The sequence below is a fragment of the Topomyia yanbarensis genome, chromosome 3 (genome assembly GCF_030247195.1).
Source record: "Topomyia yanbarensis strain Yona2022 chromosome 3, ASM3024719v1, whole genome shotgun sequence".
Taxonomy (NCBI): Eukaryota; Metazoa; Arthropoda; class Insecta; order Diptera; family Culicidae; genus Topomyia; species Topomyia yanbarensis.
In genome coordinates, this window is record NC_080672.1 from 4316770 (window position 1) to 4334174 (window position 17405).

General features: G+C 40.8%; 1 protein-coding gene across 3 annotated transcripts; it reads right to left on the reverse strand.

Moving 5' to 3' along the window:
* Positions 1 to 8104: 8104 nt before the first annotated feature.
* Positions 8105 to 11478, reverse strand: LOC131691626 (ubiquitin-related modifier 1 homolog). Of its 3 annotated transcripts, none has more exons than XM_058978163.1 (5): positions 11344 to 11478; positions 9695 to 9794; positions 9370 to 9437; positions 8632 to 8762; positions 8105 to 8554 (listed from the first exon to the last, which is right to left on the reverse strand). In XM_058978163.1, exons 2-5 carry the CDS (start codon positions 9754 to 9756, stop codon positions 8486 to 8488), a joined length of 330 nt encoding a protein of 109 aa, XP_058834146.1. In that variant the 5' UTR covers positions 9757 to 9794; positions 11344 to 11478; the 3' UTR covers positions 8105 to 8485. The 3 variants fall into 3 exon arrangements, with proteins under 3 accessions (XP_058834146.1, XP_058834145.1, XP_058834144.1); XM_058978162.1 differs by having other exon boundaries at positions 9695 to 9832; positions 11344 to 11470; XM_058978161.1 differs by having other exon boundaries at positions 9695 to 10412; positions 11344 to 11462.
* Between the last annotated feature and the right edge of the window lie 5927 nt (positions 11479 to 17405).

Here is a 17405-nt window from a genome sequence, read left to right on the forward strand (position 1 = left end):
AAAATACCCTCATAGTTTATACAGATATTGTTTGAAATAGCTCCAAGGTACCATTTCTATCATCTACTCATTAAGCCCGTTTCAAAAATTCCCAAATTGTTAGGGTTATCGAGATTATTGTTCAATCGGAAGTCTCCATCCTGGATTTCAAAAAGGTGCCAAATATCCATTTTCATCATGTACTTGTCAAGCCCGTTCCGGAAATACCCATATTGTTAGGGTTATCGATAATGTTGCTCAACCAACGAATTTTGATAAGAATGTGAAGCGAATTTTTTACGATCTAAATCCCAAAAAACGAACTAATTCAATTTACGAACCCTTGGCTTGGTCCGTAAATAGAGGTTCCAGTGTACACATTTGATGCAGAAAAATGTGGGAATTGAACTAGATACTTATTCTACCTATTAGTATTCACCAAAAGTTGAAACTCTTTCTCTCACAACTCTCTGTCTCAGTCTTTCTAACAGCAGACTTCGCTGTTGGATCCCATTCATCGCATTCGGAATGTTTTCTCTCTGAATGTTGGCGCAAATGTAACAACTGATTCCAAAACCGATTTTACCATGTTCAGAAACCAATAAAGAAAATTCGTTCAGGTCATAGTGACAACTGCAATAGCTGCATCCAGTGCCTCAAAATCATCAACATGTACCAACAATAAGAAACAAGGCAGCATCACTGGTGCGAAATTTTACATTCAGTTGCCTATTTCTGATTAATTTGCTGAATTTAATATTCAGTTTCAATGCTTCCCTCATTCATTCACTTCCAAACTGACTGAAATTTTATGCAGAATCGAATGGTTGAGTGCAGAGGAAATATAAATTCACTCACAAACCAAAGCATTCATTTGTTATTATGTGGACAGTTTGAAAGCAGAAGTTCTTTTACATTTTCGAGCATAACTGAACTGCATAATCTATATCTTGTGCACTTTTGCTTGATGATCTCAGAGCGGACGGACGAGGAAAACAAACAAACCTTCGATTCATCGCGGCGGGAATAAATAGAATTTTATTTCTCTTTCAAGCTCACGAAGGGATGTCAATTTTTCTAAGCTCGGATTCTGAGCAGCATTAACGATGGTAGCATTAACGTGCGTCAAGGGAGCATGAACGATGGCGATATGGACTGTATGGCAATGTCGCAAAAAAGGTTTCCAATTGCAATGGCAAATCGGACGCAAGTCATTCTAATGGCCAGCCACAAACAAATATTCCTTTATTATTTTTATTTTTTTCACCTATTACTTATTTAAAATACTGACGACTCTGGTAAGCTAACGCATTGAATCGTATCAAATAAACAATTTTCATAAAAAATAGTTTAATTGAAACGGTTGCATTTGTATAGTTCCTCTAATCGATGTTGAAATAAGAAGTCATATATGGTACGGCCCGTCAGTACTTCGAACCCCGGGGCCCGGCGCGGCTCTCGACGGCCCTGTGCTCACCCTTTCACTCCTCTGCCACGCCATGAGGCATCGATAGCTTAGTTCCAACATACTACGCTACGACCCTCCCGTCTTGGCATGAGGCAGTCCACTTATACGCCTATACACTCACTCTTCTGTCTTGCTTCGTGGTGGCTGGGTTTACCCCTTACGCGGTTGCCATTCGCTGCGCCAACCTACCTCGGCATGAACAGACCATTCACTCTCTTATTTTGCGCTTGGCCTTTTTCGCTCCAGCTAACCAATCACTAGTTAGCCGTACCCGCCGTCTGTTGCTCGGTTCGCCAGATTACCTGTAGCCTACTGGCAATCTGGATGGTAGCAGCCGAGACTGCGTTCCACTTCTCCACCGTTTGACACATCCGCTGAATAAGGGTATCCGGGGTTGTGTCCCAGCCACAGACGTCAAGCATTGCTCTTCTTTCGACGTCGAACCGATGACATACGAACAGTATGTGTTCGGCAGTTTCATCTACACCTGGGCAGTCCGGGCAGACTGGGACCTCCGCGTGCCCGAACCTGTGGAGGTACTGACGGAAACAGCCATGGCCTGACAGGAATTGTGTCAGGTGGAAGTGAACTTCCCCATGGGGTCTTCCCACCCAGCTCGATATGCTAGGTATCAGCCGGTGGGTCCACCTACCTTTCGAGGAGTTGTCCCACTCACGCTGCCATCTGGCGACCGAGGTCACCCTGGTGCGCTCGCGGGCTCCCCTATTTCCACGTAGCTCAAAGCACTCCTCATCTTCCCGAATGACCAGCCCGACTGGCATCATGCTCGCTATCACGCAGGATGCATCGTGTGATACCGTGCGGTAGGCAGATATCACTCTGAGGCACATCACGCGGTAGGTGCTCTCCAGTTTCTGTAGGTAACTGGTTACCCTCAGTGCTCTTGACCATGACGGGCCGCCGTACCTGAGGATAGATACGGCAACGCCTGCCAGTAACCTACGTCTACTGGCGCACACCTTTGAGCTGTTGGACATCATTCTCGATTGTGCCGCAACAGCAGTCGACGCTCTCTTGCACGTATAGTCGACATGGCTGCCGAAGGTCAGCTTGTCGTCTATAATGACTCCGAGAGACTTCAGACTTCGCTGTGAAGTGATCGCGACTTCTCCCACATGGATAACTGCATGTTGTGCCGACTTGCGGTTGTTGACGATAACTACCTCCGTCTTATGATGAGCGAGCTCCAGGCCTCTCGCGCTCATCCATTCCTCCACCGTGCTAATCGCGTGTTCTGCGGTTAGTTCTACCTCAGGAATTGACTCCCCGTAGACCTCCAAGGTTACGTCGTCTGCAAAGCCGACGATCTTGACCCCAGGAGGGAACTTCAGTCTCAGAACCCCGTCATACATGAGGTTCCATAGCACCGGGCCTAGGATCGAGCCCTGCGGGACTCCGGCGGTAATCGGAACCCTTTTCTGACCGGCATCGGTCTCGTATAGCAGTACGCGGTTTTGGAAGTAACTTTCCAGGATCCGGTACAGACCCACCGGTAGGCTAAGCCGGTGTAACGAGAGCACGATGGCATCCCAGCTTGCGCTGTTGAATGCGTTCTTCACGTCAAGTGTCACTAACGCACAGTATCGAATACCTCGCCTTTTTCGTTGGATCGCTATCTCGGCAGTATTTATCACTGAGTTGAGAGCGTCCACTGTGGACTTACCCTTCCGAAAGCCAAACTGGTTGCTTGACAGACCGTCCGTACCTTCCGCGTACGGGGTGAGCCTGTTGAGGATGATCCTCTCAAGCAGTTTGCCAGTCGTGTCAATCAGACAGATTGGTCTGTACGCCGATGGGTCGCCTGGCGGCTTCCCGGGCTTCGGCAACAGCACCAGTTTCTGCCTTTTCCATCTATCGGGGAAACGGCACTCGTCAAGGCATCTCTGCATAGCTAGCCTGAACATGTTCGGGTTCGCTATGATATATAGAGTGAGCTATGATATATAGAGTATTTAACAATCTGTAACTGTATTAGTGTGTTAAACGGTTTGTTTTCCTCCGCCTGTCATAGATGGAGGAAAACAAATCGAAAATAACTTTTCGGTCGGATTATTTTCATGATGGAATAGGACCAACCGGAATTGTACGTCCCCCGAATAAGTTTTACAGCTACATAGAGCATTTCAACACCATTATAAATACTTTACGAGAGCTAATTCAAATGTTTAAATTGGCTGATAGTTTTATATATGACAGCTGGAGGAAAACAAACCCCCAAGTAGTGTGAGTGAAATCATTTGCATAGAACTCTATGGGCGATGACATAAACGAGGTACGAATATACAAATTCGCACCGTGCACCATTAATTACGTTGTTAATCGTTGAAAAACTCGAAACCATGGAAATTTTACCCGATTTGGATATCACGGCATAAGAAGCTGTCGAAATTCAGCTGTATGGCACGCTATCTGTGGATGTGTTAATATGAGCCAACCGGAGAATAATAGAAACCACGGACCCACGAGTTTCTCATAGCTGACGAGGTACTAACTCATGCTAAACTAGAGGGCTTCGATTTAAAAGGGCCCGGCAGTAATACAAGGCTTGGGGCCCGACGCAGCTCTCGACGGCCCTGTGACTGAGTTGTGATTAAGTCTATCCTCGCTGTCTCCCTCTTAAAAGGCACGAAGGCCTCTTCCACTGCTCTACGATCGATTCCGATTACATCAATATCGTCCGCAAAACCAAGGAGCATATGCGACCCTTGTGATGATAGTTCCGTTCCTGTGCACGCCAGCTCTCCTGATAGCTTCTTCAAGTGCAATATTGAACAACAAATTTGCATCGCCTTGCTTCAGTCCATCTAAGGTCACAAATGAGGTGGAGATCTCATCTACAATCCGAATATTTGATTTTGAACCGTCGAACGCCGCACGTATCAGTCTAATCGATTTCGCCGGAAACCCATGTTCTGACATAATCTGCTACAGCTCATTTCTTTTCACTGAGTCGTACGCCGCCTTAAAATCAATGAACAGATGGTGGGTCTGCAAGTTGTACTCCCGGAATTTGTCTAGGATCTGATCCGTCGTTGATCGGCCCTCACGAAAACCAGCCTGGAATTCACCGACAAAAGACTCCTCAGGCGATCTTTGTCTGCTAAACAAGATACGCGACAGTATTTTGTACGCTGAGTTCAGGTGAGATATCCCCTTGTTATTAGCGCACTCCAGTCTGTGCCTTTTCTTGGAGATAGGGCAAATTAATCCACCGCTCTTCGTCGCCGATGTTTAGGTTTTTCTCTTCCTTCGTTGTCTGTTTCAGGTCGGCCATGACCGTAGCGGAGTTCGATATCCCGTTTCGAGTTCCAAACCCAGCTTGCTCGTGAATCTTCAGTGTTTTTTCCTCTGTTTTCCTTCTCATGAGCATATCATTAACCTTCCGGTAGTCGCGCTTTTGCACTCAGTGCACGCTGCTTTGAAAATCTAGCCTAATCGTCTTAGGGCCGATTTCTTCATCCTCACTTAACTTTTAAACCAGGTTCACCAGTTCGTTTAAACCTGGCTTAAGCGTTTAGCGAGGGTGATGAAATCGGCCCTTAGGGCATCATCGGGTGCTCACTCAGCAAGCCATTTGCGCGACTTCCGGAGGGTTAACGTAGTGTTGCTTGATTATTGCGTCGACCACCTCTTGATGGTCCTGCTCGAAACGTCTTGCGTTGCGTTCTTGGCGTGTTATGCAGTGCTCGGTGAACAACATGCACTGAACGTCATCACCTGAACGACGTAGATACTGGGCTCCGTCTCGTTAGTACCTTTCCAGAAGAAGTGCTGGCAATGTTGGTCTTCGTCTCTCATCCGCACTTGGTGAAACATCTCTCCGCATACCGCCACTCGGCACACACGGAAACGGATCAGCACCGACAACAGGGATGTTAGCTGATCGGGGCCTTTCAGGAGGACTGGGTTTAAAGAAACACCATAGACGGTGGCAGCTGCGTCCCACACTAGGCGAAACTTGCCCGGCTTATTTGGGTTCACCACAACGAATATAGGTAAGTACTAAATACGCGCACGCTTTTCTAGAAGTTCTTCGAGAGTCAGCTTTCTCACGTAACTCTTCTTGACATGTTCTTGGATTTTCTGCTCAAGAGCTTCAGCTAGTACTTGATCCTTGCTCAAACGGTTTTCGAGGCATTTCTATCGGTTGAAAGTAACTGTCCGGAAGTCGAACGTAATCGTGGCTCCACAGCCGGCTGGATTCGAAATACTATTGCCGTAAATCGTCCACCCCAAGCGGATCTTGACTGCGATCGGGTCGTTTCGCCTTCCTTCATGACTTTTGATTCCGTGCCCGAGATTGGTGTAGACCAGGCCAATTAGAAGTCTTGGACTGATATCGCGGCGATTTTCGAGTGGTAGTCCAGCCAGGTACTTATTCGTCTCCTGCAAACTAGAAACCAGTAAAGTTTGTGGTCGCATATGATGCGAAGAGGTAGTGTGGAGGTCCCCGAAAGTTTGTACTTTTTTTAGCTTTGTACTCCGGCGATACGAACGCTGATCTGCTGCGACCTTCCGCGTGTCACAAGTTCACTTTAAGCACAAGGGCTTCCTACATCCTTCGACGCCAAGTTCATCAGGGTTAGTTCGGACTCATCGTCGATAAAGACATAGGTCTTCACTTCTTTCTACGGTCCATGTAGAGCTACTGGCACAATCCGGAATAGCACTGCCGACTGCCCTTGATGTAAATTGCAGCTTCGTTCCGGGTGATTTGGTACTCAGAAGAAGAGGAAACGGTAGGTTTCGATGTCGATGGCTTAGTGTGTTGGGAGTCAGGGTTGTAAAGTAGAGGATGATGCAGGACATGTACTGCCCATAAACGCATAAGAGTCCCATGTGGATTTATGTCGAAAATGAGTTATCCGTTGGATTGTATTCTGCATCACCACTGAATAACACTGCACAAATAAGATTACCGGGTTTGTTCAGAAAATATCAAAAAAAATACCAAAACATGGTTGTCCCATCCATTTGGCTCAATGGATGGGACAATCTTGAACAGCGTTTTTCTCGGCTTGCTGTTTTTCAACATGGGACTCTTATGCTGTTATGGGCAGTGTACACCCGTTTATTCCACAGGGTCTTTGCTGCTCACAGGTTTGTGTTTGCGTATAGACATTTGCGGAATAGCTAACACACTTTTACTGCGGTCCACTTCGAGACATAGCTAAGAAAAAGGAAGCGTAGGGATACTAAACGTAAGTTAGTAACTAACTACACACTACGCATTGTACTTACTGAAACACTTATACAGGAAGTTTTAATCGCGTCCAATATACGGATTATATACTCGAAAACTCCTCTTATTACTCATTGATTTTTGTCAACATTTATATTATTCTTGGATAAATATATCAAATATGCAAATTAGTGGTGGGTATAGCATAGTTCATACCCATTTCACTTGTGTTTTAATTCCAACCCAAGGTTAGAGAGGCGAATGACACAAAGGTTAAAACCTATATTATCGAAACATAAAAAACAATTTGAATTGGCATCCAAAATTGTATTTTCACTGTTTAACGTAATTAAAATTATTGTCATTGTAAGAAACTAGCGAAGTATGTAATTTGTAATTTTATTAGTATTCATGATAACCGAAGTGTACATTAGTATGCTACTATGCCACTGTTAGGTGAGGCTTATTGTAAATGAATATTTCTTTAGACTATTATTGACGTATATACCGAAAATCCATCGAAATAATTTTGGCCACATTTTTACATAGCATATGTGCATCGACAAAATAACGCGCCCGGCTACTTCGATCAGCGCGCGCGTTTGGTTGGATGACGTTCGTTCGTACGTACAAGAAAAAACCGGCCGCACGCGTGGGTGTCCGCGGCAAAGAAATACAGATATTAAATTTTGTTCAAGGACAATTTGGCTGAGGACGGTGGTTCTGCGGGAAATCTTGACACTTTTGATTCGACTGCGACGTCCCGGTGTCTGTCAGGTTCGAATGAAGATGAATGGTTGCCGGTGACGACAAACACAAGCAACCGACTACAGAGGGAAAGGCTTCATGAAATTGTGAATATATATGAGAATTTCCTGTGATCGCATGTATTCTAATGATGAATCCACAAATTTCACATTAGTTTCAGAAGTGTCCTGCCATAATTCATAATCATTGACTAGCTCGAAAGTCAAATGAAATCAATCGGTCATTGCTATGGGACCAACCTTCTAAAACACTTTGGGCGTCGAGTCCCCCATTTTCGGAGGTTGGTCGGCATTCCTTGCTCTCATATCAAACAGAAATTAGCTCGGTCGCAGAAGACAGCGATTCAGAACGACAATATGACCTATAATTCGCTGCGATCCGTAAAAACACAACCGCTTAATTCAATGGTTTCTCTTGTCAAAACTCATTTTCTTCAAAGCGACAACTGACAAGAGCTGAAACGTTTTACGCAGAAATTTTCAAAATAACCAAGACGCGAAAACAACAGAACTGTGACAGAGTTTGATCTGTGAACGAAAACGTCTTCTCTAACTGCGACAAACCGTGTGAGGTCCCAGTTGCGACATCCGACAAAAAATTGAGCCGATCATATTAAACACAAAACACAATTTTTTTTGCGCTATTGCGCTCATGCTATCGGACACAGACAAGAAAATATAACGTAGTTATCATTTGAAATTGTTACATATCTTGTATTTTTTTTCTTCTCCCCTTGGGAATATTTCACTTTTTTATATAAAAAGATACTGATGTGCTAAATTTAGTTTGTGGCTATGTGGTAGCACTGATTTCTTAACAAGGAAAAGACTATTTTTAAACAAATAGAACAAAATTGAGATAAACTACCCTCTCATTCAATATTAATGAACTGCAGCGTAAGGAAACATCTAGTCACACCTCATAAACGCCCTTTTTGTTCACTCCGTTGCTTGTTTTTTTGTCATTCGAAAACACATCCTGCACCTCACTCCGGCATCTTTTGCTAAACGATAGCTTTACCAAAACAATTACCCTTTATCACAGATCGCGGCATCGGATGAAACTGTTCATCCTCCATGAAGGGTGGAAATAAACAGAACATGATCCCCGGGTTGCAGAATGTAATCGGTTTCACCCTGTCGGAAAGTAGAAAATAAGGACAACATTAACAAAGGTTTGCTTTTGTTGAATAAACAATCGTATAACAACTGACCATGAGATCCCAATCGGTGTCGTTTATCATCACCAGTATGCCGGGCCTTACGGTGTTATCCTGGAGGAACAGGGCAGGATCGCCGGTTAATAAATTGTCTCGCAGCCATCGAAGCATTTCCTCAAGTAGCACTGCAAAGAAAGTTCAAAATAACGATTTAGTCATTGAGAAAAGTTGTTTTCATGTATAAATTTAAAATTTTACTCGCGTTGTTGTGCAAGTTGTTTATGGAGGAATGACAAAATCAAAGGTTGCTGTGATTGTCGTAGTAACAAAAACATTACTTCGGAGAAGGTTCTCGAGTAACATATGATTAGGGCGTTAAAGCCAACTGTTGAAACAAGTTTCAAGCAAAAATTCCTATAAAAATATTTCAATAGTTTTTATGCGATATGGAAAAATTCCTATAAACCTCATTATATATGTTATTTCTTAAAGTCGTTTGGAAGATTGCATTTAGATGTTTTCTTTTTAAAACAAAATCGTTAGATCAATTGAATTATATGCGAATATTATAATTCTTTCACCCCCTGAGCTCAAACTGTGTCAATTAACGAACGGATTATGCATTTTTTCGATATAAACGAAGCAGAAATTAATGGAAAAATAGTGTAATTTGAAATACTTGTTTTCCAAGGATGAAAACATAACATTCGAATCACATCAATTAAGTAAAGCGGATTGTCCTATACCTAGCAACTTTGACAGACATTAAATAAAAATCTCGACAAAACTCACCAATCTTCGAACCATCCAATGGGACCTCGTGTTCCTTTACTCCGCCAAACAGCATCTCGGCGCCACCGCTACATAGCGCCAACCACAAAACATTCAGAACAAAAGGTAGTTTAGATTAAAATAGAAAAAAGGTTTTTCATTTCACAACCACACTCCAGCCTACTATTGCAGTCACACATTAATTATGTATTTTTGTACTTTTCGTAAAAAACGCCTACTTGTCTTTTTCTTCAAAATATGCATCCCGAACGACAGCGCATTCACTCTCTCGCACGAAATTACGCGAGACACACACACGCACACGGTAGTGATAAAAATGGCTCACCTAAACTCCACCGTGATGGTTGCGCCGGCCGAGATCACTTCCTCGTCGAACGAATCATCCATGGTGTTGTTGCTGCTGCTGCTGCTGCGGTAACGATTCACTAGGACAGCCAGGGTGATAGAGCAGAAAAAAAACGGACTGTTGATATAATGTTAATATGATGACTGAACAACGGTTGATTTTTCTCGCGTCGATCCGGTTCCTCCCTTCGTCTGTTGCGAGGAGGCCAAGAATCACTTTGCACGTTTCGAGAAAGACTGTGGATCAAAGTGTGGCTAAGGTGCTTTTTAAGTTTTCACGATCACGTTCACGAGTTTTGCCGAAGGTGGTACAGTTCGTGTTCTCTCTATTTCTCGCTATACGCAATGATGCGGTCGAATCGTGCCGCGATCGGTGTCGGTTTGGTTCGCGTATCCATAAGACGTGTATTTAAATTTAGGATTGTTTACAATTTACTCCATGGATCTTTTATCGGGTCGATTCGGTATCCTAATTCGAGTGTGTAGTATGTAAGCACATCTTATTGTATCATTAGAGGAGCCGGTAATTACAGTGCTTCATAAAAATTAACATCAAAATATCGCGAAACATTTTTTAATTCTATATTTAGACCAATATCCTCCAAAACAGTCCTGGTTTAGTTTGAGTTTTACATGTTATTGGCCAAATTGCTTCAGATGATCTAAGAACACATTGTATGCTAGCCGCAGGTGCTCTACTGAAATGTAATTTAATTAATTGAGGACATTTTTCAAAGCTTCGGCGCTCTCAAGTTTGTCCAAAAAAAATTCATACACAACAATTCGTCAAATTATGATAAATTCAAAACAAAAATTGTTAACCACTATTACACTACATAGTCCTTTCCCTAAATGAAGCAATCGTTGTACAACGTCTTTTGTTTTGTATACAATTTGTATACAAAACCTATGTAGTTAACCTGGTGCAGTAGTCGAGTGCCATGGTTCTGAAGAGATGAAGTCGAAATACACCCCTAGACTTATGTAGTTAAACAGAACTTCTTTTCCTACTACAGGACATCGTAAATTAGGAGTCGTTTAGTGAGTTCACAAGTAGTTTTTCCAATATCGGACCAGCGTCAGCCTGATGCAGTAATCAAGTGCTATGGTTCTGAAGAGATGAAGTCGAAACGCAAACCCCTGGACGGCCTTATTCTGTTTGATTTTGTTGTCGTTATTGAGAATACAAATCAAATTCGTTCCAGAAAGCGATCCGTTGTAACGGACTTGTGCAATTAATTAAAAAATAAACGAGAAGGGAATGACCCACCCTGTTGGATTTTGTGTTAAATATTAATAAATATTTAAACGGTTAGCGCCCTCTAGTAATTAACGTTTTGTATCGCAATCGAAATTACGAAACGAAGATTGATGTGCGGGGGCGTTTAGTCAGCTGCTTCGACCTACAATTTGAAGTTAGTAAGTTCGGTAAACAGTGATGTTTGTCTTCAAATCAATGCAATCTGATGATTTGGCATTGGAAACCGCTTACTTAGATTTTTTTTCGAAGTGCAATGTCTGTTTGCCTGTGGATATTATTCATCAATATAAACCAGATAAAATGCTTCTAGTCTGCTTGTTTTTCTAAGGTGACGCAAAATGTACCTGTAACACTACTTCAAAGTTTACCTTTTTTCCAATCGATAATTAACTTTCACGTGAAACTAAGAACAGAAATACAACAGAAAAAAACGCTTTTAGTTCTAACAAAAGGAGCTAATCGCTGATCCGGAATGTGCCATTCCAACTGTCAGTTAATAATCAGCTGTGCATCGAGGGGTCTACACAAGTATGGCTGACAACGCGGTGCCGGTAATAAATTTTACACTGGATTAAATCAACGTTATTTAAACCGATTCTCTTCTGGAGAATATCCCGGATAGAATTTTACAATAGCATTTACCCTACAAACAATCATAAAACAATAATTTTTTATTTTTTTTCATAAAACGTTTATTTGACACGGCATTTGCAAAAGCTAGGTTACGCCAGGTTTTTTTACATAACATGTTACAAAAGTACTTAAGACTATCACGTTATAATAAAAATTCACTTTCTAATGCTAACACTGAGGATAATTATCATTTTGAATATTTTTATTCACATTCTATTTTCTTGAATTTCATTGTAAACCTCTTGATGATTTTTCTGTAATCCTTGTTTATTTTTTCTTTCGTTATTTATATCGTTTTATCTAACTTAACTAACTGCGAAGAAATCTAAATTGTTTGTGGGTAGCAAGGGAAAAAAAACTAGAAACATTGTGGGGATAATTATATTTGAATATTTATTGTTTCCAGGAAATAATAAATATGGCCCATGTATGTAAGATCTCGTAAAGCGAGGATATCACGAACAGGTACATAGGGTGGTTTTCTTCTGGCTCGTAAGGAGTCTATTAATTGGGATCTGGCTTCACGATATTCAGTGCAAGACCAAACAACTTGTTCAATGTCTTCGTAACCCTCTCCGCAAGCACATTGATTATCTTCTGCGATCCCAATACGGCGAAGATGCGCATTCAAGGTATAATGGTTGGACATGAGCCCAGACATCACACGAATGAAGTTTCAACTTACCTCCAACCCTTTGAACCATGCCTTCGTTGATACTTTAGGGATAATTGAGTGCAACCACCGTCCCAGATCTCCATTGTCCCATGATGATTGCCAACTAGTAAGCGTCCTCTGACGAGAAGCGATATAAAATTCATTGAAGGCAATAGGTCTTTCATAGATGTCACCGTCCAGCGCCCCTATTTTGGCTAAATTGTCCGCTCTCTCATTACCCGGTATGGAGCAATGAGCGGGAATGCACACTAAGGTAATTTGATAAGATTTATTTGTTAATTTAGTTAAGTATTCTCGTATCTTCAAAAAGAACGGAGCGTGATTATCAAGCTTCAATGAGCGTAGTGCCTTAATTGTGCTGAGACTATCTGTGAGGATGAAATAATTGCTCGGAAGTAAAGTATCAATGATTTCCAGACTGTAGTGAACTGCTGCTAGTTCTGATGTGTAAACAGAGGCAGGTTCTGCAAGCTTGAAAGAGATCGAGGTGTTATTGTTGAAAATACCGAAGCCAGTGGCCTCATTGATTCGTGACCCACCAGTGTAGAACATTTTATGGCAGTCAATGTGTTGGTATTTACTTATGAATATTTTAGGGATCTCCAGAGAGCGCAGGTGATCCGGGATTCCACGAGTTTCCTCTTGCATGGACGTATCGAAAAATAAAGTGGAATCGAGAGTATCTAGTATATTAACACATGTCATAACATAACTAGAAGGCGCTATTTCTTGTGACATGTGATTGAAGTACACTGTCATGAATCTGGTTTGAGATTGAAGCTCGACAAGTCTTTAAAAATTTTCAATTACCAGTGGATTCATAACCTCACATCGTATAAGTAAACGAGAGGAGATATCCCAGAATCGATCTTTTAAGGGAAGAACTCCCGCTAGTACTTCAAGACTCATCGTATGTGTCGATTGCATGGAACCTAAGGTGATTCGTAAACAACGATACTGTATTCGTTCCAATTTAATAATGTGAGTGCAGCTGAACCGAAACCATATTCCATTACTGAAAGTATCGTTGTTTGATACAATCTTATCACGTCACTTGGACGAGCACCCCACCAAGATCCGGTTATTGTTCGGAGAAAATTTATCCTTTGTTGCCACTTCTTTATCAGATACCTAATGTAGCCTCCCCATGTACCTTTAGAATCGAACCAAATTCCGAGATATTTAAAGGTTATGACTTGGGCTATCGTTCTACCAACCAACTGAAGCTGAGCTGGATCACGCTTCCTTGAAAAAACAACCAACTCTGTTTTCTCCGTAGAGAAATCGATGCCTAGCTTCAAAGCCCAACTTGATAAATTATCCAAACTATCTTGCAGTGGTTGTTGTAAATTTATGGCTTTTGGTCCTGTAACAGAAACCACGCCATCATCTGCAAGTTGCCTTAGAGTGCATGGGCTGACAATACAATTATCAATGTCATTCACGTAAAAATTGTAGAGAAGGGGGCTTAAACAAGAACCTTGTGGAAGGCCATGTAACTTATTCTGAATATTGCCAAATCGCCATATGAAAAATGCATGTGCTTTTCTGACAATAAGTTGTATAAATAATTATTTAATATTGGTGAAAGACCACATTGATGTAGTTTCTCTGAGAGAACATCAATGGAAACAGAGTCGAATGCTCCTTTTATGTCTAAGAACACAGACGCCATTTGTTCTTTAACAATAAATATTAGTTATTACTGTTTCAACATTGTTCGATGCCAAGTTCTCACAGTAGATTTACAATAAAATTTCATGTAACAATAAATTTCACTGTTCAGCAAAAAACTGATACAGTGCATTCACATTAAATTTTACTGTTTTCGAGAAAAAAAAATGTATGGAGAAAAATTGATTTTTTAATGTTAAGATACATAACCACGCCCCTTTTTCACTGTAAAAGTCTATTTTAAATTGAAATTTACTGTAAAATCGTTAAAGTTTATTGTTTTTGTATTGTAGCATAACACTAAAACTTACTGTAAATTATTGTAAAATTACTGTACTGTCACAGTGAAAATCATGGTTTTGTTACTGTACATTTCTATTCAGGATGGTAAAAGAGGTATTTTGGCTCACTTTAGGATATAGTTTTAAAAGTTTGCGAATAAGGGCCGATTGGCAGGAGAATCGGTGAAATCAATTGTTTTAAATGTGGAAATGCACTACATCTTTTTCATACGAAAGTCATGGGGAAAGTTCATACTTTACAATTCAATAGCATGGCAATGAACATTCAATGGATAAATATTCTGGTTGCACTTGAAAATTGAAATATTGAACTTGCGCCTTTCGCTTTTTTTCCCTATTTGCAGAGTGGGCAACTAATGCGCATCTTGTGTACATGTTAGAGAATCAACTTGCGCATCATCTACACCAGTTGCGCTTTAGTTGTACAAGCTGAAAATAGGAGAAAAACTGAAAGGCGCAAGTTTACTATTTCGATTTTCAACTGAAACTAGAATATGTCGTACTTACGTGAAGTTCGTTTTAATTTTATTTGGAATACCACATGAAATGCTTTTTAATGGATTTTCATGTAAAATTCAAAGGGTAAGTAAAATTTTCAATGTGTGCAAGAAATGAAACTGTCGTTTTGAAATGACACCAGCAATTAGCACTAGTCGGCGCTACGATCGGTCAGCAAACGCTATAAGGGCGTTGCGTGCAAACTTGGATACAATAGTGGTTCATGTATGTGAACCTGTACGCGATGCTGATTTTCAACGTATTTTCATTTAAATGTTCACACAGGTTTTACGGGAATGTTTGTTCTAGCTTATATATCTGTTCTCTGTGTTGTTAACAAGCAAAGCGATTTTAGCTTCCGATCCGATCGAGATGAAAAAGTAAGCTGATTAGGTATTGAATTGACCCTGAAGATGTACCATTACCACCAGCTCGAGAGAGCGCTCAACGAAGCTAGAGCTGTTTCGCAATTTTCTTTTTAATGGAATTTATTTCTAGTAAATCGAAAAAAATGCCACTAGGAAGAGAAGAAGCAGAGTCACCAAAACGATGATGTGTCTTCTCAGAGGTACCAAAAGGAATTCTTCGGGTCCCGCACGCAGAAAAAATTAGTAAAAATAAACAAATTTTGGTTGTAGATAACAATTTTCCCGTTTGATATAGTGATAAACAAGATTCGGGTTCAATTCAATCAATGCTGTTGCTTCAAATTATCACCAAATTCAATTGTTGGCTTTTCAATAGTTTCAACAAATATTTCGATTGGAACAACAAAATCATGATAAGTTTAACCAAATACAAATTAAATACGCCAAGGTTCCATACAAAAGGGTGATCATTTTTTGACTCACCGAAAACTAGATTTAAAGAACCCTATGCATGATTTTTGGTTGACAAGTCGCAAATACTGAAGAACGCAACGAAATGGCAACACGTTTTGATAGATCCGATCAAAGCATGTCGTTGTTAGGTCTATTTTTTGACAACACATGTTTACATTTTTGTGAAAAATTTGGTTCCATTCTATGAAACTGCTGCCGGCAACCAGCATAAGTTGTAGGTGAACTCGATGCAAGTCATAAGATAACAAATATTTTCTGTGAAATTTCCAGCAAAACTTGATAGCAATAACATAACCGTACTCTTATTCCAGTAGATATTGATGGGGCAGCTAGGCCGACCACTCCACTTTGCATTAATAGGCATACCAAAACCATTTTGCTACTGGGACCGTTATTCCTTCGCCCTAGCGAATGCTGCTCAAAAAGTTCAATGCTGTGTTCACAGATTATCCCGTTGAACTTGGGTTCATTGATTTGCAAAATATCGCGTATTCATCGACATTCTATTTAATCTGGTACATGGAATCTGGCTTATTTGAGAAAAAATATGGACGATAAATTGAGAACACAGCGATAACTTACATTAATGATTAGGCTACTGGACAAGTCGATCAAGAATTGTGCTGTCGAATGGATGTTTACCCGTTTGTCATGATGATCGAAGCTTCGGAGTAGTGGCTCTTAAGAGGATATTCCAAGTTGAAATCGAACACGTGAATCCAGTGTCTGTCTAAATAAACGAACGCGTCGAATTGTCGTTGGAATTACGCACAAAGTATCTGTGCTGGTAGTTACTTCGTTCAATCCGGCTTTCATTTTATTTTATTTTAGAGATTTTTGTCTATTTTACAGCATAAAGAATTTAGAGTTCGTTGACAGATTATTGTGAAGAAAATCAGTTTATAAGATGGTAGCTGAACGAACTTCCTTTTCAGACGTGTCTAGTCCGAGACACCGACAGAACACGTCTGATAAGTACGATCTTACGAAAATACCTTTAACGAGCACCTCATTTCGTCCTGTGCACAGCCCAGTATAGTCTACAAAAGTAAGAATCAATAATTGTAGTTGCTAGTAATACTCAGAATAGTTGTCTCACTATTACATATGATAGTTATCTAAATTTGACTTTGATTGCCGTGGGAACACTCATTCAAAGTATTGCACTGCAATCTGGTTAAGTGAGATAAACTTTAAAATAAGTGGAACAGCAGCCCTTTACATATTCTAAAGACCATCTTCTATATCCACAGATGTGCATTCAGCTTGTTGATTGCTTGATTTTTTTTTGCTTGCCGAGATAGTCCTATTAACATTTCCATTGTAAATATGACTCCAAGAATGACAGTCAGTCTAGGTGTCAGTATACTATGTGTAAGAACCATTCCAATTATTTTCAAACTACGAGCACATTTGACCGGTTCACCGGCAAAATGTAAAAAAATGCAAAAATCTCGACCCGAGCGTTTAGGTATTAATGATTAATGAATACAGCGTCATATTGTAAATTTATACAAGGAAACTTATTCTTATATGACACTCTCCAACCCGGAGAAGAAAATAAAGTACTAAAAGATACAAATGCAAATTTATCAGTAAATGCTATAGGTCAGGTCCACTATAGTTCAGAGACATTCAAGGTCACTAGCAGCCAAATAACTGCAAACAGCCGCGTTGGATAATACTCTGCGCTTCCTGAGGTTCTTTATGAAGTTCCGCTTTGTTGCTCAGGTACGTTAGATGGTGGGTTAGACGATTAATTGTCTATACTAGTTCTATTATTCCCGAAGATGGATCATCTACCA